Consider the following 24,789-nt stretch of genomic DNA (forward strand, 5'->3'; position numbering starts at 1 on the left):
GCATGCTCCGTTCCTTCCGCGCATCTCCGCAGCAGCATGGCCCAGGTCTCACGGAAGAGCTCAGGAGGGAGGCAGTGCGGCCTGGTGCGCATGCTCCGTTCCTTCCGCGCATCTCCGCAGCAGCATGGCCCAGGTCTCACGGAAGAGCTCAGGAGGGAGGCAGTGCGGCCTGGTGCGCATGCTCCGTTCCTTCCGCGCATCTCCGCAGCAGCATGGCCCAGGTCTCACGGAAGAGTTCGCGGGGAGGCGGTGGGGTCTGGGCTGGGGCAGGGTCCCAGGAGCCTGAGGGTCTTAGGATCCCGGGTCTTGCTTGAAACGCTCCCGCTGCCACTTAGTATCACTGAGGACGGTTCCATTCACCCGTGCCTCAGTTTCCGCATTTGTCCAGTGGGGTGATAATTGTGCCAACATCCGGGGAGGACCGTGGAGAGGTCAGGTGGAGAACACGGGAAACTGCCTGGGCAAAGGAAGACGAGGTGAAACGCACCGGCCCCCCGGGCTCCATGACTCAGGTCCCCCCCTGCAGGTGTGGTGACCCCACGGACAGCAACCAGCTGCAGCCCCTTGGGGAGAGCTCAGCAGGTGACAGGGCGCAGGCCCGTGTGCACTCGGGCCACCAGCAGCCTGGGGAAGGGCAGCCATGGGGTACCTCCCCACCCGTGTGTGCGTGTATGCATGCTGGTACTAGAGCTTGAACTCAGAGCCTCAAACTCCCAACCCGGTCTTCCGCACATGGCTAGCGCTCTGCCCCTCGAGGCACAAGGCCCAGTCCTAGTTTTTTGTTGGTTAATTGGAGATAAGAGTCGCAAGAATTTGTCTGCCCGGGCTGGCTTCTGAACCATGTTCCTCAGATCTCAGCCTCTTGAGTAGCTAGGATTACAGGTGTGAGCCACAGACCCCGGTACACCCCATCTTAAAGATGACAAAAACTGAGTGGCCATGCAACTCAGGAGATCCAGCTCATTCATTACTACTTAGGATTCAGTGGGTAGAAAGTAAATCATGAAAGAGGATATTTTTTCTTTAGAGAAAGCTTATTATGGAGGCAAGCCTACGTATCAGCCCCAAAATAAATTTTTGTTTTCTTCTCTGGTTCCTGGGGTTTGAACTCGGCCTTGTACCATTGAGCCATGCCCCCAGAACTGTTTTCCATTTCTCTTGTGTTTAGCCATGCCTCCTACTCTAGCCTCGCCAACATCACTGTGATCACAGGCACACTGCATCCAACTTCCTGAGTGGACTTAAAGTCTCTCTGTCAGGCCAGGAATCATGATCTACCCATTCTTGTATCCCATGTAGCTGAGATGACACCATACCCAGGTAGGGGTTAAGAAGGTCACATGGACTTTTCTGATCAGGTTGGCCTGGATCTACAATCTCCTCAATTTCAGACTCCCAAGTAGCTAGGAGTACAGGCATGAGCTACTAGTGGCCCAGCTCTCAGGATATTTTTAAACATAAAGTGTGAAAGTAGTTTAAAAAAAAAAAAAGCAGTGCTTTTAAAATAGTTTGAATTAAACGTTTCATTTAGGGGCTGGGGATGTAAATACCTCCGTGGTAGGAAGAATGTTTGGCCTGGGGAAACCCTGAGTTCAATCCCCGACATAACACTCTTAAGCTGAGAAGAATGAACAGGCAGGCTGGCTTTGAAACCACAAACAGTTAAATCTCTCTGCATTACGTCAGTGTCTGCCCTTTACTGCAGGTCCTGGGAGGGATAGGATTGGGGGGGGGGCGGGGGACGGAGTCGGGAAAGGGCATCAGATAAATGCAAGTCCATCCCCAGAACTGTTCGCTTAGAAGAAACGCTCACTGCCCACGGGGCTCCCACTGCCGGCAGCAGCCTGCCACACAAGAGCTCAGCCGGGCTCATCTGTGAGTCACGCTCTGCACGGAGGAGGTCTGAGTCAGACTGGCAGCCGCCCTCTCCAGCTGTCAGTACCTAACCCACTTGCCTCTTCCCCGACACCTCTCCCTTATCTCCTCCTTTTCCCTTCTTAAGGTTTGCCAAATGCCCACACCCACCCACCCACCCGTGACCACAGAACTGGGAGACAAACAATCTAAAGTCAACTGGATCTCTCCCTCCACAGGGTTTAGGTAGGCCCCTACCGTTTTCCCACTCATTTACCTTCACATTTGTATTCAAAAAATTGAAATCAGACAGTAGCTACTGTCCCTGCCCTATCAGGAACATCCGTCCATTTCCCCGGTCTTTCTTTGTGTTTTTACTAGCTGCAAAATAGCATGTCGTGTATTTTACCATAAGATATACTTCATCTTTTTTGTTTCATCTTGGTTTTATTTTGTTTTTCTTTTTTTTTTAACTGTCTTTTTTTCCCCCTTCCATTCTGAATTCATCCGTTCTTCTTTGTTGGTAGTTTTTCTCCTAGCAGTCCTGGGGTTTGAACTTAAGGAACAGGTGTTCCTTGAGCCACACCCCTTCCTCTTAATCTTAAGTACCTTCTTAAAGTGCCCTAAACCAGTTTTGTGGTCCAGGACAGTTTACCTGCTGAGCCTGTTCAGAGATTGTGGACAGAGTTGCCCTTCCTTCCTTCCTGTGTATCTGAGGGGCAGAGGTAGGCTACATAAAGGGCCTGGCACACAGTAGATTCCCAAAACTATGGTAACTCTCCAGAGTATAGACCGCGTGAAAATCATCTGGCCTTAATTAGGGTGAAAACGGACCACAGCTGGCCTCTAAAGAGAAATGGCTGCTTCCCTCCCCTCCCCCGCCTCCCCCAGCAGAGGAAGCCTGCTCTGCTCTTTCATTCACGCTGGAGAATATTTCTGTTGAAAATGCATTTTCCCAACATTAAGATCCTGTAATTCCAAATTCAATTACATGAAAGTGGTCATTAGTGAGGGAAATGGACACTGATGCAGAATGAGAACCAGCAGCTGTCTGAGGAATGCAGTATTTATAGCTCTACAGAGACCCGGTTAGGACACGGCCCATCCTTCTCCAAAGAAAGCCAGCAAGTGCTAGTCCCCCTTTCTGTGAGCTGTGTGAGCCGGTGGGATGGGGAAGTTCTGTGCCCATGAGGTGTGAGGTGCCTGGGAGCCATCGTCTGAGCATGCACAGTTGGAATGATCCAGAGCAGCCTTAGAAGAGGTGTGGGGCTGAGAGAGGGGCAGTCAGCCCAACTGTCTTGAGCGATGCCTTCTCTGACTTCTTGGGTATCCTCAGTATCTCAGCAAACACACAAACGCCCCGTCACGTCTCTGGACTTTATACCTGCTAGGGAGTGGCGTTCCTGCCCCTCCTGCATTCGTGTCCCTGAACCCCATTTCACCCACACCACCTCTGTGCTGCAGCTCTCTGCTCCTCCGCTCGTCTTCCTTAGCACCTTTCTCTATGAATCTCTGCAACCCAGTGTTGGTGTTCTCGAGTATAAGACAGGGAGTCACCTCTGAGTGCTTTTCAAGTTTCCCTCCCATGGTGTATTGTAAATCACTTTGATTGTCAATTTATTTATTGTGACTAGATTTATGTTTCAAGTACTTGGTACCTGTTAGAGGACTTGAGACTTGTTCCTGATTCACTACTCCATACATCTACAAACTGGGGGTGGAAGGTCATAAACCATAACCTGATGGCCTTTAGGAGTCAAGAAGGACATAACTGAGTGAAGAGCCCGGATAAGGCCCATTAGAGGGTCATGGGGTCTGTAGCAAACTGTGAGCCATGGGCAGAAGGGGCGGCAGTTACTACAACACAGCCCTCCATGCTGCTCCAGGATCACACAGGGCCGGTGTCGCATGATCACTGAGGAAACGCACAAACAGTTGAACAGCCTTTCCTCTACCTCACAGAGTTATAAAAAGTCACTTCCAGTTCTCCTAGGTAATGGTATGTGTTGAGCCTGTAGGTCTTGTAGCTGAGCTGCAAGGAGCATGCTTCCTCAAAGTCTGATCAGTTACTTGACTGCCCTACATGTCCCTCAGCAAAAGCACATTCACACAACCCCACTAAAATAAAAGACCATAGAGCATCATTCTTCATCATAAAACCAACACTGGGACACCAAAACCTGGCTTTCCTTCCATTCATTTACTTTAAAGAGGCACAGGCATTTCTGAAACTCAGGCCAAACATCGCACGGAACAACCAGGGAGAACAGAAAGGGAAGAGGCAGAATTGGTGGGATGTAAAGTCTCCTACCATTAACTCATCATTTGGCCTCCCTGGATACATTCTGTAGAGACCATTCTGTGCACTCTGCAGCTAAACCTTACCCAAACCTCAGTGTTCCTCCTTTCTTTCTCCATGAAGGAATTCCAGAAAAACAAACCATGTCTGCACTTGACCTGGGGTAATTCATTCACACTCTGTCGCCCTTGAAAGTCTCACAAAACAGAACAAGATGTAGCATAAAAAATATGGAACTATTTATTATGTATAAGCCTTTGAATAATGCACCAATGACCCATTAAAATAAGTGGAAGTCATATATTTTAATAGCTTGGCCACCAACTAGTTGAGAAAATAGGGCAATAAATGGGGTAGCGTGGCCAATGGCTAACCAGCCATGCGGGTTGCAGGCAGATCATTCACGCCGCACGTATGACATCTCTGGGCATCTATGGGAAGCTCTCTCTTGCTCTGTTTTCTAAGGAAAGCTATATACTTGCCCTGGTGTTACAAGTAATTTCCAAAGTACACTGATGGACACCGAGGATCTAATACAACAAAAGCTAAAATTAAGAATAGTCTGGGGGGCTGGGAAGGTAGCTCAGTTGTAGAGCGCTTGCCTTGCATGCCTGAGGCCCTGGGTTCGATTCCTCAGCACCACCATAAGCAAAATGAAAAAAGCCAGAAGTGGCGCTGTGGCTCAAGTGATAGAACACTAGCCTTGAGCTGAAGAGCTGAGGGACAGTGCCCAGGCCCAGAGTTTAGGCCCCACGACCGGACCCCCCCCCCAAAAAAAAAAAAGGTTAGCAAAATAGGTTATTTAAAATAACCTATTCCACAGATTAAAAAAAAAAATACAAGAAGAATAGTCTGGGGAGACGCCATTGGATTAAACAATCAGGAGGTCAGCCTTGGTAACCCTTTACTGTGTACTTAACTGCCACAAGGGTGCACACCAGGGCGTGGAGCCCTGGGATCCATTAGAAAGGCCACCGGGGTGGCCTGCCCGGGGTGTCTCCGAACCTCCCTGGGTAAGCTCATCCCATCCACGGTCCACAGGTGACCAGATGACACAGGGAGAGACCTTCGCAGACATCCTGTACAATTGAAATTTAATTTAGCAGTTCAGCTGAGCTAATGGTCATGCGCACGTGTGCCTACATGTGCGTAAAATCTTACCAGAGAATTAGTGATTCATTGATGCTGGTGGTCCAAGCTGGTGCTAGGAGGTTCTCCTTTCTAAAGCCAGAAAGCAGGACCCAGTGGAGGGTTCAGGGCCGGCCTCACACTGGTCCTTTGTCTCATCAACAAAGACTCTTGCCAGAGGCCGGACTGACAAGGCCGCTGTCCTCTGCCACCAGCAAACTGGAGGACCATGACATTGTTTTTGGTCAGGAATAACCCCATTTTTGTCCCTGTATCTTGAAAGGAGTGTTAAATAAATAGTTGATGATTTCTTGGATCAGCCCCCAAAAGGCCTTGCACATGCTAGGCAAGTGTTCTGACCACTGAACTACATCCCCAGCTCTTGGATTTTTGAGACAGACTCTGGCTGTATCAGCCAGGCTGGCTTCAGATTCACAATCCTCCTCCCTCCACCTCCTGAGGGCTGGGATTACAGAGCTGCACCACCACACCAGGAGAGGTGCTGTCTTTATACCAAATCGTAGACTGTTGGCTGTGTTTATTGAGCGCTCCGCTTAGTAGGTAAAAAGCTTTTCATCCCCAGCCATCCTTAGCCCCCTGCATGATTTGGTAATCATTCTGGCTAATGGCGGCTGGAAGTCAGCCCAGCTGTTTTCTAGTAACAGTAATTGCTAAGCAGACAGGTCTGCTAAACAGCCGGTCCACCAGTGCGCGCAGCTCCACACCAGGCCAGTGGACCCGTCAGCCGCTGTCTCCTACCTCTGTTTATCTCCAGATGACAAGAAGACGTTCATCTCTTTGCAGACCTACATCCCTGTGCATTGCTTGGGGCGGCACTGTTGGTTTTAGTTTATAAAACAGTGCAGAAGGGAAAGAAGGCTTCCAACATAACCTAGACCTTTGGGGGGCGGGGGGAGGAATTCAAGCAGCTGGGCAGACTCACAGACTTGTGTATGCGGTGCTGTGCAAAATACAATCCCCACATTAGATACCTCAAAGTGATATCTGGAATTAGTAAGATAGGATTCTTGTTTTGCCTTTACTCAGATGGTGCTTGTGAGATCTGGGCAAATTAACACCCCTACCCCCACCCCCTAGCCTGAATTTCACAAGACTGGTTACATGTGAGTGGTAAAATTCTACTGCAGTATGATCTCAATCTTCAGGAGGGAGCAGGGCCGAGTGAGAAGAGCCTGGGACAGGCATTTTCTGTCCCAGTGGACCCCGGTCAGACTGCTGCCTGAGAACCGTGGAGCTGAGCTCTGCCCAGAGCTGTCTCCCCTGGAAAACCTGCTTAACGGCTGAGGGCAAACAAATCCTTCTTAAAACCCAAGCCTGTTTAAGACGTCTTTGCTGAAATCGCCTCTGAACCCCTAGCTGGGATGTCAGACCTGTCCCTTTTCCCACCATAACCTCAGCGATTACTGCAGGGAGGAATTACAAGACCCCTCCAGAGGTGATAATGTGGCTCTAAGGAGATTTTCTGGATCTCTACCTGAGGCTTAGTTATTTATTTATCTTCCATTTCATCCCAACTACTAAGCCTTTCCCTTTGCCTTTCCTGAGTTAGAAACTCAGTGGTACAAGTTGCGGGACTGGAGTCTGCATCACTCTTTCCTGAAGAGGAGGTTGAGGCAGAATAGGGTTTTTTTCCCCTATTTTTATCAACTGTATGCCCAGGGACCAGATGCATCTTTACAAGACTTTTTCCAAATAAAGAACAAAGACTCCATAATTTCAGAGTTAGGCTAAGTTACCCTTCATTTGTGTATCTTTTTAACTTACAAAGTTTTGTTTTTTATCATCGTTCAAACCAGAGTGCTTGAGTTGTATTATTAAGTTTGTCTTGCTTTTGTGGACTGATTTCAGGTATTAGAATTTCTTAGACCTTATAAGTCAAAAGTAAACCTAAATATTAATTAGAGTGCTACAGGAAAAAACAAATTCCAGAAAAGGATGTTCAAAAGAAAGCCAATCCCAACACAGAACAAGCATGTGTGCTAAGGACCAATGGAGGGCCCTGCCAGGCTGACCTTATGTCTGGGATTGCTGTGACAAGGCCATAGATGGTTAGGGGAAGTGACTTTTAGGGTCCCTCTTCCCTTGCCCAGACTTCCAGGTAGTAGAGAAAAGAAGATTGCTAACATATACAGAGCACCTGCCCTCTGCCAGCCTCTGAAGGAGCCCCTATAATAATCTCTACTAAACAAAGGTGTTTGCTATTCATCCCATTGTACAGATGGGGAAACTGAGCTCTGTAGAACTTGTACTTGGAGAATGAAGAGAGGATTTGTGACAGAAGTCCACTAACATCAGCTACTCAAGCTGATCACTGGGAATCTGCTGCCAGTCACCCCACTGGCCTGTGCAGGGCCCTCCTTGCGGTTGTTGTGAGAGTATGGAGGGATTAGTGGCGGACTTCCAGAGGAAGCTACATTTTCTAAAGGATTAGGTGACGCTGTAATTACAGAACTTAACTATAGGTGGCAGCAGGTATCCATAATAATTGTGGAGCTTGTTTTAGATTTTTCTTAGGGTTCTGTATTGATTTCCATGAAAGAAGCATTTTAAACCTCTGGAAATGTCAGCAAAGTGAAATTTTTAAAAACCAAACACAGAGGTTAAATATGTTTTTGGGGGGGGCGGAGCGGGGTACGGAGGGGTTGTCTTTGTTTTTGTGCCAGTCCCAGGGCTTGAGCCCAAGGTCAAGAAGCTCTGTCCCTGAGCTCCTCAGCTCAAGGCTAGCACTCTACCACCTGAGCCACAGCTCCACCTCCAGCTTTTTGGTGGTTCATTGGAGACTCATGAGCTCTTTTTGCCTGGGCTGGCTTCCAACTGTGATCCTCAGATCTCAGCCTCCTGAGTAGGTAGGATTCCAGGCGTGTGAGGCACCGGAGCCCCAGCAGATAAGTTTCTCTTTGCCTTTCTCCCTGTGGTAGCAATGTCACCACAGTAAATTCCATGGCCTCTGTCCTCAGTCTATCTGAGATCAACTTCCTTTGGTGGCTTTTTTGCTTAGGGCCCTCCTTCTGCCTTCTTTCTCTCCACAGAGCTTACACTGAGACCGGGACTACTACTGATGCTATAAAAGTACTTTTTTCCAAAAAAAAAGTTTTAATGACCTTCAAGTCGTTGTCCAGAGAGGCTTCAGTTCACCACATGGGTTTATGAGCGCATGGCATCTTGATCAGCGTCACCACACCCTTCCATGGTCCCACCCCCCATCTCTCTCAACCCCACCCATCCCCCATCCCACCCTGGCTTCATTTTCACGTGGGTACCTTGAATAGTACAGTTGTGTTCACCCACCCTTCCACTTTTCCATCATCAGCTAGGAAAGGGCTTCTTTATCATCAAATAGTGCTGAAATGTGTTCCCCTTCAAGAGAAGTCCAGGCCTGGGCCAGACCTGCAGCCTGGCGGTGCAGGATGGAGGCTGCCTGGTCTCCTCTAGGTGACCACATCCCCAGAGCCTCCGTCCTGGGTTCACCACACAGTGACTTTCTCACGAGCCCCCAACAACTGGGAAGGAAGGCCGCCATTTTGTAGCTCTGTGTGGGAAGCTGCGGGCTGCAGACCCTTGCTGCCTTCCTGCCTCACAGAACCTTTCTGACTGCTGTTGACTTTCCTTGCCTTTATTCAAGGTGAGCCTGTGATGTGTTTCTCAGGGAGAAAAAAAGTGAGTCTCATCCACTGGCTTTTTTGGGTAACTACCTTGCACAAAGGCCTCTTTCAGGTGAGGCTGTTCTACCGGGGGAAAAAAGAAGCCTTTCTTCAGAAAGCCGTGACCTTGACATTCCGGATCTAGCAACCCTCTCAGCATTGTCCCTCCAAGAATGGGGGCCCTGGATGAACCCAGGAAACATTCCTTAGCCAAAGACACGGGTTACTGTCACTGACAAATGTTTCCTAGCATTTTTATTGCACACCAACTATGTGTTTTGTATTGAGCTGTGTGCTGCAATGTCTGGCCTTTGTTTTTTTTACTAAATATGAAATCGATGTGAGGAAAATAAAAACTAATAGGATAGCAAAGCATCCTCTAACAAAAGTTATAATTTAGAAATGGTCATTCACCAGCTGATGGGTGTGAAGAACACGGGAACAGCTTTCTGTTAACAGATCGTCATTGGCTATGACTGCTAGCAAATAGCCAATGAGCGTCCTATGTTTCCATGCAGCCTCCAGAGCGGGATGAACTTGCAGATCTGCTTTGTGAATGACAGTGGCAGTGACAAGGACAGTGACGCCGATGACAGCAAAACTGAGACCAGCCTGGACACCCCCTTGTCCCCCATGGTAAGTCCTCCAGCTCGCAGTCAAGGGTCTGTGTGCTTTCTTGCATGCTTGGAAAGGGGAGGTGTGGCTCAAATGATAGAGCATCAGCACTGAGTGAGAAAGTAAGACCTGAGTTCAAGTCCTAGTACTGGACACACACACACACACACACACACACCTCCATGCTTGTAGAAACTGAGCATGATTGAAAAATCATCAATGTCCTGATGCAATAGGGATATACTTTCACATTAAACTAAAAGAGAAATCAGATTGTGTGTGTGTGTGTGTGTGTGTGTGTGTGTGTGTGTGTGTGTGTGTGTGTGTGTGTGTGAAGGAAAACCAGGCGTGATGGCACACACCTGTAATCCCAACACTTACGAGTCTAAGGTGGGAAAATTATAAATGTAAAGTACAATAAATAAAGAGTTTTGCTTTCTTGCTTATGGCTGTCACTCTGTCATTGAGCCATGCCTCCAGCCTCTTTTTCACGTCTTACAGAAGGTATCTGAATAATGAGGGGTGCTTGTCGCCTGGCTGTTTTTTTTCCTCTCTCTAAGGTCTCTTTTCTTACCAAGGATCACCAGTCAGAAACTGTGTTGGTGACTGAGGCAGAGCAGCATCAGAATGTCATTAGACACCTGACATCCTAGCTGCTCTCAGTTCCAACACAGCACCTTGCTCTGGGTCCAGTGTTAGTTAATATCGTCTCCATTTTTAATTACAGTGTTCTTTCTATGTAAGCTAAAACCTTTTATCCATTACTTGTGTGATGGAGAGCGGCCACGGGATGCCATAGTCCATCACCAAATGGATGGGAAAACTCAGGCTTTTTCTCTCTTCCTTCACAGAGCAAACAGAGCTCTTCCTATTCCGATAGAGACACCACTGAAGAGGAATCGGAATCTCTGGATGACATGGACTTCCTCACAAGGCAAAAGAAGTTGCAAGCCGAAGCCAAGATGGCGCTGGCCATGGCCAAACCCATGGCCAAAATGCAAGTCGAAGTAGAAAAACAGAACAGGAAAAAGTCTCCTGTCGCTGATCTCGTAAGCACCCAAGGCTGCGGCACCGGCCAGTGTCTCTGCCTGCAGATGGCACAGGCTGTCCCAATCCTCTCCCGCAGTTGTGCAAACTTGGGTTTCTCCAAGGCAGTTTGTCAAAAACACTGTTGTTGAGAAATAATTTTGTTTCCTTTTCCTTCTTGCTGTAGCCCTGAAAGATAAGTTAGCAATAGATACCACAAAAGCACTCTCTGCTCTGAATTCGGGTCCATTCTGTTTCTGGGAGACAATTTTGGCTGTTTTAGGAATAAAACCACCTAAGCCAATCTGGGTTTATGAACCTATCAATTGAGGCAAACCGGCTGTCCCTGAAATTCTCCCTCTAGCCTTTCATGGGACAGCCGAGCAGAGTGAGAGTCCTAGACTTTGGAGTTAAGTCTCACTGGGCCTTCGATCATGTTGTGTGATTCTGGGAGAATGACTTAAGTCTCACTTTTTTCATCTACCAAATGCCAGAGGGTGATTGTGAGGAGTTGATGACACAGTGTTTAAAGCACATTGCACAGTGCCATAGCCTGGTATACATTAGGTTGTATCAGATGCGATCACTTCTATCCATGTCACTATTGGTGTTACCTATGCTCCTGGGTAATACATTTGTGTTTAAAAAAACAACAACCAAACATCAAAAAGCCTTGGATGCAGGTAGTATAGCATTTGTGAGAAGGGTATTATTGGCCAACATGATGTATAGATGGGCTCCATGCTGGGAAGATCCCTGTTGAGAAGGTTGAAGGCCTAAGGCTGGAAGAGATTTTAGAGAGAGAACCTGAATTGGAATGGGTGAATGAGGGAAATCCCCCTCTTGTGTTCCGGGTGTTTGTGATTCCATGCACACCTCCGCTTCTCCCCTGTGCCCTCAGCTGCCGCACATGCCTCATATAAGTGAATGCTTGATGAAAAGAAGTTTAAAGCCCACAGACCTGAGAGGCATGACGATTGGGCAGCTACAAGTGATCGTCAATGACCTCCACTCCCAGATAGAAAGTGAGTGAGGAGCTGGGCAGGGCGGGGGGAAGCGGGGGGGGGGGGGGGCTGGAAGGACAAGCTGGGGGGGGGGTAGGGGTGGCAGGGCTGTACTCTTCCTTCATTCTGTTCCTTCCTAAGACACTTTGACCACATTATGCCTGTCTGTTTGCAAGGACAGGAAAAGAATCACCAGCTTGTCTTGTTTCATTTGTCTGCCTGTCTGGTTTTGCCAGTACTAGGGCTTGAGCTCAGGGCCTTGAGCTCTTGCTTGTGTTTTTCAATCAAGCTGGGTTCTCTACCACTTGAGCCACACCTTCAGTTCCAGGTTTTTTAGCTGGTTGTTTGCAGATAAAGAGTCTGTGTCTCACCCTCCTGAATAGCTAAGATTATCTCTGTGATCTTGGTTTGTTTTCTTGACTGTACAAATGTCAGAAGTTTTAAGAACTTTGCTAGATTCACCCTGGTTAGGGATCCTTCTCATTTGTCTTAATTCTCTTACTCCTAACACAGTATAGGTATTTAACTCACAACATCTGCTTCTAGAATATAGGTCAGTAGGTACCAGTCACTTGTGTAATTTATGCCTTCTATTTTACTTGTGTTGTGTACACATTTGTGTTAGTTATCATCGTCAGTCAAACTAGACTTATTTTGTGGACTTCTATGTGGTGAAATTGCGCATTACTAATATGTGAAAATTACAGGGTGTCAGAGTATGGGCTTTTCCCCCAGAATAAAGAAGGACCTCTAACAGAAGTGTCCAGAGTGAGTGTGAGTAACACTCACTAGAGTGTCTGGTCTTACAGTGAGTTGATGCCGATGGAGTCCAAAGGAAGAGAGGCCTTTCACTAAGAAATCATTATCGCTTTACAGGTCTTTTTAAAAACAATCTCAACTATTTTCATTGGGATTTAATTGCTATGATTGTTATTCAGTCAAGAATTAGGAAAGGCTCTCTGATACTTTACCACTATTTAAAGTCTAGGTCTACAGACCACCCATGGGTTTGTTTAGATTTGTAATCCTAGCTACTCAGGAGACTGATTTCTTTTCTTCCACCCCCCTCCCCCCGGCTGGTCGTTGGGCCTGAACTCTAGGCCTGGGTACTGTCCCTCAGCTCTTCAGCTCAAGACTAGCATTTAACCATTTAGCCACAGAGCCACTTCTGGCTTTTTCTGCTTATGTGGTGCTAAAGAATCAAACCCAGGGCCTCATGCATGCAAGGCAAGCACTCTACCACTGAGCCACCTTCCCAGCCCCAGGAGACCTATTTCTAAAGATCAAGATTGAAGCCAGTCCTGGAAGAAAAGTTCAAGAGATTCCATCTGCAGCAAAATTTTATACTGGAAACCTGGCTCACTTGATAGAGTGTCAGCTGTGAGCAAGAAACCTAAACACTTGTGAGGCCCTGAGTTCAAGCCTTGCAACTTCCAGAGAGAGATTCTTAAGGAAGAGTTAGACTTAATATAACAAAATTACGTCTTTTTAAAAGCAGGTGGAATGTTAGATTTATGTGATAGTTCTCTTTTTGGTAAATTGGAAACCAATCAGAACTAAACACAGACAGATGCATCATTTGAAACACTTCCAAGGTAACTGCTAGAACGTTCTCTACTCCTCCCCCACTTTCTTTTCTTTCCCTACCCAGAGCTCTCCCCCTTATCGAGCCCTCCCAGCTATGATTCTTAGCTTCTTTGAGGGTCGTAGGGGGAGCAAGAAACAGTCTCCTGCCTGTTCAAATGTGTCAGACACAGGAGTCACATTAACCCAGTGTATTGTTTGCAACTACCTGTGTTTAATCTCCTGTATCTAAAGAAGATTATCCAGAAATTTGAAAATCTTAACACATCCGACTCTTCCAGAGAGCTGACTTTCCAATGTATTCAGACACTACTTCTTCTCAGAACAGTGACCTCTCCGATTCTCCATGACTCGCCCACCTTCCCTCCTGGGCATGGGGCTGGGGGCCTCAGTGGGCACCTGAGGGGCGCCCCTAACTGCGCATAACTCCCCACTCTTCAAACAAAATCCTGCTTTACCTAGCCTGCTACTTTTCTGCTTTTCCTGCTGTAACATGGATGAAATTGAAAACATGGGCGGACTGTCTGAAATCCAAAACTCTAACCTGCTCTGAACTCCAGATTTTTGGTTCCAGATTTTTAGGATGATGGATGCCTATTTTAAGTTAACAGTCTATGAAAACACTTGAAAGACTTCCAAATCCATGCATTTTCAGATAAAGAATGCTCAGTCTGTACTTTCATTTTTACTCCTTTTCTTCCAACACACAAACGGGCCTTGTTTTTCCCACAGATCACTTCACCTGGGCTTACGAAAGGCCAGTGTGAGAAGTCTCCATTTGTTCATGTGTCTTTACTGTGGTGCTTAGTTCATTTTCCATATTGATGTGTCGATGATGCTCATAGGATTGGATGCGGCTTCATTTATTTTTTCAATGCTCCTTTCTTCACCCCAGGCTTCAATGAAGAGTTGGTCCAGCTTCTCCTCATCCGAGACGAGCTGCACACTGAGCAAGATGCCATGCTGGTCGACATTGAGGACCTGACCAGGTGAGTCAAAGAAGGAAGGAAGCCTGGGGTGGGCCGAAATTGAAGCGAGAGGCTAGGGACGTTGGCCTGTCACTGATAGGCCTGACTTTACCCTGCTGGAGTCCTGACCCAATGCACTTGTTATCAGCGGCCATGCTTTCCTAGTGAGGAATTCTCAGTATCTCAGCCCTTCTCACACCTTCTTACATCGTCACTTAGGTCTGCGTCCACTTGGGCTGTCCTCCAGGGAGCTGGTCCTAAGCCATCCTATACTGGAGTGTTCCCAGAGTGATGTTGGGTGCTAGAGGCCCCAGCTCTTGGTGGTCTCGACCATGCCTGGAAGGTCGGGAACCTGGGGTCTCACAGCAGCTCTGTTGCCACCAGATAGCTCCTTCCACAGGGAAACTCTAGGACCTGAGCTTCTGAGTGCGTCTTGCTCCAGTCACCTCTCTTCAGAGAACAAATAAACCATACTAATGCTGGTTAGGCATCTCCACTTCTTAGCTTTCCTTGTGGAAAAGCTTGACATGCATGGACATCACACACTGTATATGCAACTGCTACTGTTCCTGTGATTTCAGATTTCCTTTTCTGAGACCATCCATATGACATCTCTAAACCAAGAGACAATTATTAATCCCAGTAGGGTTATTCAGAGAGTAGAAGGCACCCCCAAGAAAGCTGGTCATGGTCACATAAGAATTCAACCACAAGCCAGGCGCCTGTGGCTCACACCTATAATCACTACTCAGGAGGATGAGATCTGAGGATCATGGTTCAGAGCCAGCCCAAGCTGGAGATTAACCACCAAAAAACCAGAAGTGGCGCTGTGGCTCAAAGTAATAGAGCTCTAGCTTTGAGCAAAAAAGCTCAGGGACCATGCCCAGGCCCTGAGGTTCAAGCCCCATGACCAACAGCAACAACAACAAAAAAAAATCGGCAACATAATCCAGAGCCACCCCACAGAAGCTTAAGTATGTAGTGACGCTCACCTCAGTAAAGTTATAATGATGCCATGGCTTTTGTAGCAAATTAAATACTGTGTGGCTCTTTTTTAAAGGCCTATAGATTATGCTTTTTTGTGTATTTTAAATATTTTGGCTTATCCCTTATCAAATAATAATAACAAAAAAAAACTAATAGGCCTTCTCCTATGTTGAACATATATAGAATAACCTGCATCTGGAATAGAACATAAAATAATATTAGTGCCACCTACAGGTGTCTTCAGGCACTACAGCAACTGGGAAACAAGGCTTTCTCTAAGTATTTGCATGGAAGTATTGAGATGACAGAAAATCATTAGTAAAAATGTGACTTTGATTTTCACACACACACACACACACATACATTCCAAACTCTCCCACAAACTCTTCTGCACCTCCGAACCGAAGGACATTGCTTACTAAAGGGTGCGAGGAGGGGCTTCTCCGATTTCACAGTATTCCGCTGATCTTCAGTTTGCACTATGTGTTTTCACACCTGTCAGATAGTGTGGTCATGAGAAACAGGGTAGACAAGATCATGAGGTTGGAAGAAGAGGAGTCACATGTTGGAGGGGGCCTTTAAGTGGAAGCAGTCCTGTAGGTGCTGGGATATGATGTCCCCCCCACCCCCTCAGACATCTCCTACTGCAGAGAGGTGACAGGTCTAAGGAGGACCAGAGGACACAGGGACATTCCTCTCAGTAGCAGAGATCTCAGGAGGCTGATGGAGCCTGCAAGGGCTGCTGGGAAATTTTGCTTACCTTCTCCTGCCACTGTAGACTCAGATCAGTGGGTCTTCAGGTGGCTGCTCATTGGAACCATCCAGGAAGCTTTCTGAAATGGTGATGCCTGAGCCCCACCCTCGGGAGTTGCAGATTTCATTATTCTGAGGCCTCAGGACTTTACCTTCCAGGTGATTTTAATGCAAACCCAAATTTCCAAAACAGCAGTTTACAAGCTCCTCTGCAAAAAGCCTCCCAGACCACCAAACAGCTTACTTTCAAGCCATCATCCCTGCACATCCTTCTACTCCTGGAGTGGAACATCGTGCTCTGGGACTTCCTCCCCATCCACCGAAATCAGAGCAACACTCCTGGCCTAGGAGGCTTTATCCTGAAGGGCTGACCCCTGGGGAATGGTCCCAAGCCACTCCACATTGAGTTTCCCACAGTGGGTGCCATGGAGCATCCATAGTGACAGCTGTTACGCAGCCAGGTTTTGACTGCCAGGGCTCAGTGAGGACCCTCTTCTTCATGATCCTCCCGACAGCCCACCCATCCCATGTGGAGCCCCATCGCCATGTTGGGTCTGTCTGCAGTCTCTCTTCACTTGACATGAACTCTCCCTGAGAGCACCGATGACACCATCTTTGTTCATTGCTGTTATTCCCAACATCATAGGTTTGCAGTCCAGGTTATCAGACGAGCCTGCCAGGCACCTGGTAGGTCCTCAGTATGATTGTTGATAAAAACAATGGTCTGAGGCAAATCTTACAAAGGCTTTTCATATATGATGTTGAGAAACCTGTGGAGTGAAATCCTTTCCCTCCTTTGTTTAAAAGTGTTAATGAAATTCAACTTTGTATGTCTATCTCCGAAGAATACTTAATTTTCCAAAGTGTTTTCTTCTCTCCTTCTCAGCAGATGCCTTGATACATGGTTGCTCATATATGTGTCCCTGTGTACATGTACATGCATAGTAAAGCAACTTAATTAGCCACAGTGGAATCAGAATGTTTCTTGAGGCAAATTTGAATCTGTGGACACATAGTTGCCTTATGAAAATGGTCTCTGCTGTCTACCCTGTACACACGATGACTTGTTACGGAATGGAGAGCTAAGTCTTGTACACTCCCCACTACTCCCCCCGACCAGTCTTTATTGAGAGCTGAATGCAGCCATTTATTTATCGGCTGCTCTCTGTGGCAAGGCTGCTGCAGTGACTTCCCTCTTTCTGAAAGTATTTGTGGTATTTGTCTTCCTTGCACAACCGAATCGAGTCACTGCATAAATCCAATGAGTGGAACTTGATGTCTCTGACTCCCCAGACCCAGGGTGCACACACAGACAAGCCCTCAACCCTTCAGTACAGCAAGAAACCACAGCCTTGGATATTTCTCTCTTGCCAAATTTGCCATTTCCTAAAATTGTCCTTCAAGACCCTTGTGTTTCTGCGGCCTTCGCCTGCTATCATTCTCTAGGAAGAGTGCATTCAACAGATGTCAGCATTGTCTTGGTCCACGCTGTCCAGCTGCCGGACTGGCCAGCTTTGAGGTCACCCCCCCCCCCAGCCCTGCCCTTGATTGTGAGGATATGCCCTTAACAGAGCAGGAAAAACACATGCAATATGGAAGTCACCCACCAAGGCCAGGCCTTATGGGCCATTAGCTTCTGTGAGGACATGTTAGATTACTGAGCTGTCAGGAGCCATCGCTAAGACAAAGATTGTCTCTTAGACAAGTTCCTTCCGTCACAAATCCTGGTTGGTATTTTTTTTAAACGGTTTTGTTTTACAGTTCTGGGATATAACCCAAGAACCCCACGTCCTAGGTAAAGGCTGCACCAGTGAGGTCTGCCCCAGCCCTCACGTCGGTTTGTCCTCTGCCATTTGTTATCCATGGTTCCTTTCTTGTCTCTTCATTGGAATGTGTTACTCAAGGGAACAAAGACCTTGCTGTCTTCGCTTCCCATCAAGCCCCCTCCACAAGGGCAAGTGTCTAGAATATAAAGTATTTGTTGATAGAAAATGTGCCCTGGAGCCAGGCGCCAGTGGCTCACGCCTGTCATCCTAGCTACTCAGGAGGCTGAGATCTGAGGATCACAGTTCAAAGCCAGCCGGGGCAGGAAAGTCTTATCTCCAATAATCCACTAGAAAACTGGAAGTGGCCCTGTCCAGGCCCAGAGTTCAAGCCCCACAACTGACAAAAAAAAAAAAAAAAAAATGTGCCCTACACTCAACTTCTATCCTTTTTTTTTTTTTTACTGGGGAAAGGAGGGGTCAGTCGTGGGGCTTGAACTCAGGGCCTGGGCACTGTCTCTGAGCTTTTTTTGTTCAAGACTAGCACTCTACCTCTTTCAGTCCCCTCAGCCACTTCCTGAGCACTCAGTGACTGGTCTGTGTATGTTACAGGCACGCCGAGAGTCAACAGAAGCACATGGCAGAGAAAATGCCCGCAAAGTGAAGAGAAGCCAGCCACCAGGAGGAGGAGCTAGAATTTATTTTGCTTCTGTGGTTAAAAAAAAATTGCCATTGCTAAAGGTGATGCAGAAACAAACAAATATCAGTGTTTGTCATGGTCATGTCTGAAGCTTCCTGTTCAGTGATCGGCCTTTGCTTCTTAATTTATTTTAATTTTTTTACTTGTGCCACTTAATATCGGGCATTTTAATAAAATATTGTTACAAAAACAAACCAAGTAACTGTACAGTACTTAAACACCATCGCGAATCGTGGTAAATCCGAGAGGGTAGTCTTAGCTTTATTTTTATGGGTTTGGAGATTTTAAGTTGGAGCAGTACTTTTCCCGCTGACAGCTTCCATCCTCCACTGTAGTTTTAAGGATCTGTAACCGATGGTGCTACGTGAGACATCATGCCTGCCTCCTCGTGACGTTGTAGCTCTCCCGACGTCTGCCTCGTGACGTTGTAGCTCTCCTGACGACGCCATCTTAATCAGTTTTCAACATTTTGTGAATGTTGACTATCTGAAGTTCATTTCTCGACGTGCTATTAACAATGTTTGAATTCAGAGGCTTCCTTAAAAGTTTTATGTATAAATATGTAAAATAAAGATTAAAACTTTGTTTCATATCCCATGTCTTCTTGCTCACTCACAGACTGACTGGCTGTGTTTCCTGGCCCTTCACCCCTATACAACCAAACCCCCCCCCCTACCCCCCTAGGAGCTTTTACTAGTGAGGAAAATAGTGTCTCTAGGTGATTGCTGGGAAAGTGTGCATGTGTGTGTGTGTGTGTGAGAGAGAGAGAGAGAGAACAGGAGGAGACAAGTAGGCAGGGAGAGAGAGAGAGAAAGGAAAAGAAGGGAGAGAAGAGAGGAGGTCAAAGATCAGTAAACATCATAGCCAGCATTTCTGTTACTGCCAGAAGCTTGAATGTTTTAGAATGTTCTTAAACAACTGCTGGTCTTATTAGACCCTAATAGTCTACCAAAGCTACATTTTGTCAGATTCACCACATGAACAAAGCTGGCCTTCACTGTTACTAAGGCCAGTTGTTGCTATTTCTATCATTGGTCTCAAAAAGCGTTTGACTTATAGATTGTTTCTCAATAAGTAGAGAGTTCAGACAATAGATCTAATTAGCTACTGGCCGGGCAGGTGACATGAAATCGACACAGATATTAAACCAAGAGCCTTGTGCATATCTGGCAAGCCCTGAGTTCCATCAGCAGCCAAACCCTGTTTAACCAAAATTCTACAGTGGGGTTTTTTTTGTTTTGTTTTGTTTTGGCTTTTTGCCTCTAGAAAATCATCTCTGTTTCAGTGACTCCCCCTTTTTTTCAGTTTTGAGACCTCTTCAGTTCATTTCAAATCCTGTCTTCTACTCCAACCTTTCCCTCTTGCCACTGGGGCAGAAATCAGGAGATTTGTTATAACCAACATATTATTTACCTATTTCTGTATTATGGATTTTTGGTGCCAGTACTGGGGCTTGACCTCAAGGCCTCACACTCTAGCTTGGCTTTCTCTCTCAACACTGGTGCTCTACCACTTGAGCCATTATCTTTGATTCCAGCTTTTTGTTGGCTTAATTTGAGGTAAGAGTTTAATAGACTTTTCTGCCCATGCTGGCTTTAAACCTCAGTCCTCAGATCTTAGCCTTCTGAATAGATAGGATGATAGGCATGACCCACCAGCACCCAGCTTCAAAATTTTTTCCCTTGCTTTGTGAAGTTTATATGAAGAGTTTTTTTTTTTTAAGTAATGTATGTAAAGCTTTTAACATGGCATCTAAAGACAGTAAACATTATTTTAATAAGGTCTAAGTCTGATTTCTGCTGTGGTCATGATAGCATAAAATACTTGAAGAGTCTCCACTACAAAGTATCTAGAAAACTGGATAGGCTATTGAGACGACTGTCTGGAAAACAAGCATACAGAACTGAGTTACTGCAAGAAGGAAGGTGAATTCAGTGAGCACTCCAGTTCCCTGGAGACAGAAAGGGGACAGGTCATAATCAGAGCATGATAGAATAAAACTGGGGCTGGGAAGGTGGCTCAGCGGTAGAGCGCTTGCCTTGCATGCCTGAGGCACTGGACTCTTTTCCTCGGCACCACATAAGCAAAAAGAAAAAAGCCAGAAGTGGTGCTGTGGCTCAAGTGGTAGAGTGCTAGCCTTGAGCTGAAGAGCTGAGGGACAGCGCCCAGGCCCAGAGTTCAGGCCCCACAACCAGACCCCCCCCCCCAAAAAAAATAAAACATGACACTTTTTAAAGGAAAATAACAACATCAAGACACACAATGAGACAGCATTCATAATGTATAGATTCCAAAGCAAACATTGTAAGAAAACATGATCCATCCCCAGAAGAAAACTAGTCAATAGAAATGGGCCCAGACATCACAGATTGAAGGATTTTAAGAATAATACTGGGCTGGGTGCCAGTTGTTTGTGTTTATAATCCCAGTTATTCAGGAGGCTGCTATCTAAGGGCCCTGGTTTAAAGCCAGCCCAAGTAGACAAATCTGAGAAACTTACTTCCAATTAATCAGCAAGACATAGGTCAAAAGGCTCTTAGTAGTGTGCTTCCGTTCATTGGTGGAAATCCAACTTCAAAAGGCAAAACACTCCAATGACACCTCTCCTGCTTTGCTACAGTCCTCCCGTCTCTCCTCGCTCAGACTTTGGAGGCCTCTGTGCTTTTGCCATGGCTTGTTTCCTCACACTGGCCTGCCCCGCCGAGGCTGCTCAAGCCTCCATCCCTACCATGCATGAACTGATAGCCACGCCTTAGACAGAGAGGAGAGCCAAGAAATTAGCCACCACAAAGAACACCAGATGAGCTCAATTAGAACATCTGTTTCCTATGTAATGCCCTTCAGAAAAGGCATGGTATTGTGGGCATTCCAACTCAGATTCCAGCAAGCCAGGGGAAATCCAACACCAAAAGCCACTGTTGTCTAAGGTAAGGCCCGCTTTCCTGGGGTTTTATACCCTGTGCATATGGGATTAGGGAGTGTTTCTACAGCAGTCACGAGTTATTCTACATACCGTGGACACCTTTAATTTCACCAATGAAAGCCCTCTTTATATAAAAAAATTTTTATATAAACATGACTATGGATTTTTATAATAATGTGAGCAGCCCAAATATTTATCAAGTGACACAGGAGACCTTTGTGTTGGCTCAGACCTCAAGTTCCTGCAGCCCTCGTGAACACGCTTCGATGACTGCATTCCTCGCTGAATTCTGATGATCTCCTAATACAATTACCTTTCCCACTGCTGCTCATTTATTTTATCTAAATAAGATAGGACGAATTCATTATGAGATAGGTTGATGGGTAATGAGTTTTCCAGGATATTTTCACTGAGGCTTGTAGTCGGTTATCTGTATAAATTAAGGCTATATTAAATAATTTATGAACCAATGGCTCAGCTGTATAGAAGGGAAGTGTTAGGCTAATTTGGGAGTGAGAATCAGAAAGGCTTTTCATTTAATGGCTTTAGTAAAAGGGAGGGGGAGGGAAGTCTCAGAATAATGCAGCTCCTATTGCTATAACAAGCTCTTCTTTGAAAAACGTCTGGCTCCACCCTGCTACTCCACAATGTGAAAGAGCAAGGGAGAGGCATGATTTTATTTCCATCTTCCAGGCACTGCAATTTTTGTGTTGCTTATTTATGACAGGGTTCTCTCTGATAGAACGCGGCTTCCTTGTGGGGCTCTTCAGGAAATATTGAGGCATATGTATAGTGACTTGGGCAAGGCCTAGGCAGGTCTGGGAATGGAGTCATTGGTTTTCTGCCTCCTGAAGTTCCCTCCAGATGTGGTCTTACTCGGGAGGAGTCACGGTCCCTCCAAATGTGTCCTCTCACCTTGAGAGGGGGTTTGGGGGGGGGGGTCGCAGGGCATCCCCTTGTATGCCAGATGGCATTTGAACGAGTCCAGCATCCTCCTTCATCTCCCCTGTGGTATGGATGAGAGAATTCAAGGTACAGAGGGCAGTGCAGACATTCGCGGAGCCTTCCTGTTCATGGCGAAGCCTGTTTCCTCTTTGTAGTAAAAGACTCTGCCCTGCTGTTAAAACGCGCGCCCCACCCCACATGCAAATCACACTGAACAGAGCGCGCATCCGCTCTGTGTGGCCAAGTCATTCTCTTTTTCAGGAAGTCTTGTCTGTGCAAGGACAATGGGGGTGGCATGCCTGTATGGGTAATGAGTCCAACGGCATGCATGAAGTTCTGGCTATACCAAGAGTGGGAGTGAACTGGAACTGGGGCCTTGCTGGAGTTCCCAGCCAGTGTCACTCCCTGGGCTGGGTGTGTGGGGAAGACTTCTGCCAGGAAACAGAGCTGACTGTGAGAAGTGGGGAGACCAGATTGAGGACTCAGAGGACAACTGTACCCCTTGGCAGCCTCACCCAGGCCTGGCTTCTACCCGATCGGTGCCTGTTGGTTACCTTGAACCCACGGGCTAGGCCGTAGCTTGCTGGGCTTTGTCTCTGAGCAGCAGCCTGCCTGCCTTTCACCCATCTGCAGCAGCCAGGAGAAGGTCTGCACTGTCCACAGGGGACTCGGCAAAGCTCAGAGCCGTGCCCAGCCGCAGCCATGCTGAGGACTAGAGACGTTTGCATGACCAGAGAGGGTGGCATGACTGCAGATCACGTGTAAGCAAGGCTGAAAGCTCTTCCAGTGGAACTGACAGTGTGGCTCAGCACAGAATACCTGCCTAGCACCTCGTGGGGAGCAGGAAGTGGGGATATCTCTCTGGTTGTGGTGGCTCATGCCTATAATCCCAGCTACTTGAGTGATGGTGATAGGAGGGTCACAATCCAAGGACAGTCCAGGAAAAAGTAAACAAGGCCCTATCTTTTTTTTTTTTTTTTGGTCCGTCGTGGGGCTTGAACTCTGGGTCTGGGCGCTGTGCCTCAGCTCTTTAGCTCAAGGCGAGCGCTCTACCACTTGAGCTACAGCGCCACTTCCAGTTTTCTGGTGGTTTATTGGAGATAGGAGTCTCACAGTCTCTCCTGCCCGGGCTGGCTTTGAAACGCGATCCTCAGATCTCAGCCTCCTGAGTAGCTAGGATTACAGGCATGAGCCACCAGCGCCCGGCTACAAGGCCCTATCTTGCATCCGTGCAAGTGTGTGTGTACATGTTGTATTCCTAAAATCCCACCTACTCAAGACACAGAGGGCAGAGGATCAAGATCAGAGGCTAGACTAGACATAAGAGAAAGATCCTTGGGATAAAAAGAATCAGGGTCATGGCTCAAGTGGTAGAGCACCTGCTTAGCAAGCAGAAGGTCCTGAATCCAATCCCCAGGACCCCCGAAGAAGTAATCTGATGTTACTCCCCACTTCCCAAGCTGACCATAAGGGCTCCCTCCCCCCAAAACATTGAGGCAAAAATGATGTGAAAGATAGAAATTCATATGGCTTGGAGGGAAGAGGCAGAGTCAGCAATTACTAAAAGTTTTGAATGGCTCCCTTCAAGTACCCGCTTGAAGTTTCTTGTTCATTTGTCCCTTACAAGAAAGAGTCGTGTTGAATGATAACCTCTTTGTACAACTACTTCAAGACGGTCAAAATATAATTTACAAAGAAAGAGTACTTCCTAGGGCTGGGAAGGTGGCTCAGTGGTAGAGCGCTTGCCTTGCATGCATGAGGCCCTGGGTTCGATTCCTCAGCACCACATAAGCAAAAAGAAAAAAAGCCGGAAGTGGCGCTGTGGCTCAAGTGGTAGAGTGCTAGCCTTGAGCTGAAGAGCTGAGGGACAGCACCCAGGCCCAGAGTTCAGGCCCCACAACCAGACCCCCCCCCAAAAAAAGAATAATTCCCCCATAAAAAAGAAGGAAAGAGCCCTAGATATATCACCTTTCCTTGGGATCTAAATTGAAAATTCTCTCTCTCTTTGTCTCTTTCATTCTCTCCCCCCCCCTCTCAATCCCCTGATTTGCATACCTGCTCTGTCAAGATTATACTAGGAATGCCCTCTCAAATCCACCAAAATAAAAAGTAAAACACTTCCTTTAAGTGCACATATGTGTATCACTTTCTAAATTATGTTCATTATCAAGAATGCAGGGCTACAGAGATAAGAGTATTGGTGCTGGGGCTGGGAAGGTGGCTCAGTGGTAGAGTGCTTGCCTTGCATGCCAGAGGCCCTGGGTTCGATTCCTCAGCACCACATAAGCAAAAAGAAAAAAGCCAGAAGTGGCGCTGTGGCTCAAGTGGTAGAGCGCTAGCCTTGAGCTGAAGAGCTGAGGGACAGCACCCAGCCCAGAGTTCAGGCCCCATGACTGGACCCAAAAAAAAAAAAAAAAGAGTATTGGTGCTCACCTATAATCTCTGCTACTCAAGAAGCAGGAGGATTGAGTTTGAAGTCAGCATGTAAGCAATCATAGTTGTAAGACTTTATCTCTAATAAATTAATAATAATAATAAAACAACTAAAGGGCTGGAGGCATAGTTCAAGTGATAGAGC

At 46.9% G+C, this 24,789-nt stretch overlaps 1 protein-coding gene across 3 annotated transcripts in view; it reads left to right on the forward strand.

The window, feature by feature from the left end:
* Positions 1 to 18,933, forward strand: part of Schip1 (schwannomin interacting protein 1) — a 101,867-nt gene extending 82,934 nt beyond the window's left edge. For all 3 annotated transcript variants that reach the window (XM_042685675.1, XM_042685677.1, XM_042685676.1), the window contains 5 exons: positions 9,462 to 9,579; positions 10,410 to 10,607; positions 11,486 to 11,609; positions 14,068 to 14,161; positions 18,256 to 18,933. In XM_042685675.1, the coding sequence (XP_042541609.1) occupies positions 9,462 to 9,579; positions 10,410 to 10,607; positions 11,486 to 11,609; positions 14,068 to 14,161; positions 18,256 to 18,307 (586 nt within the window). In that variant the 3' untranslated portion in view covers positions 18,308 to 18,933. The remainder of the gene's footprint in view (positions 1 to 9,461; positions 9,580 to 10,409; positions 10,608 to 11,485; positions 11,610 to 14,067; positions 14,162 to 18,255) is intronic.
* Positions 18,934 to 24,789: the final 5,856 nt, after the last annotated feature.

This window comes from Dipodomys spectabilis, unplaced genomic scaffold (assembly GCF_019054845.1).
Source record: "Dipodomys spectabilis isolate Male_0828 unplaced genomic scaffold, ASM1905484v1 ptg000095l, whole genome shotgun sequence".
Lineage (NCBI taxonomy): Eukaryota > Metazoa > Chordata > Mammalia > Rodentia > Heteromyidae > Dipodomys > Dipodomys spectabilis.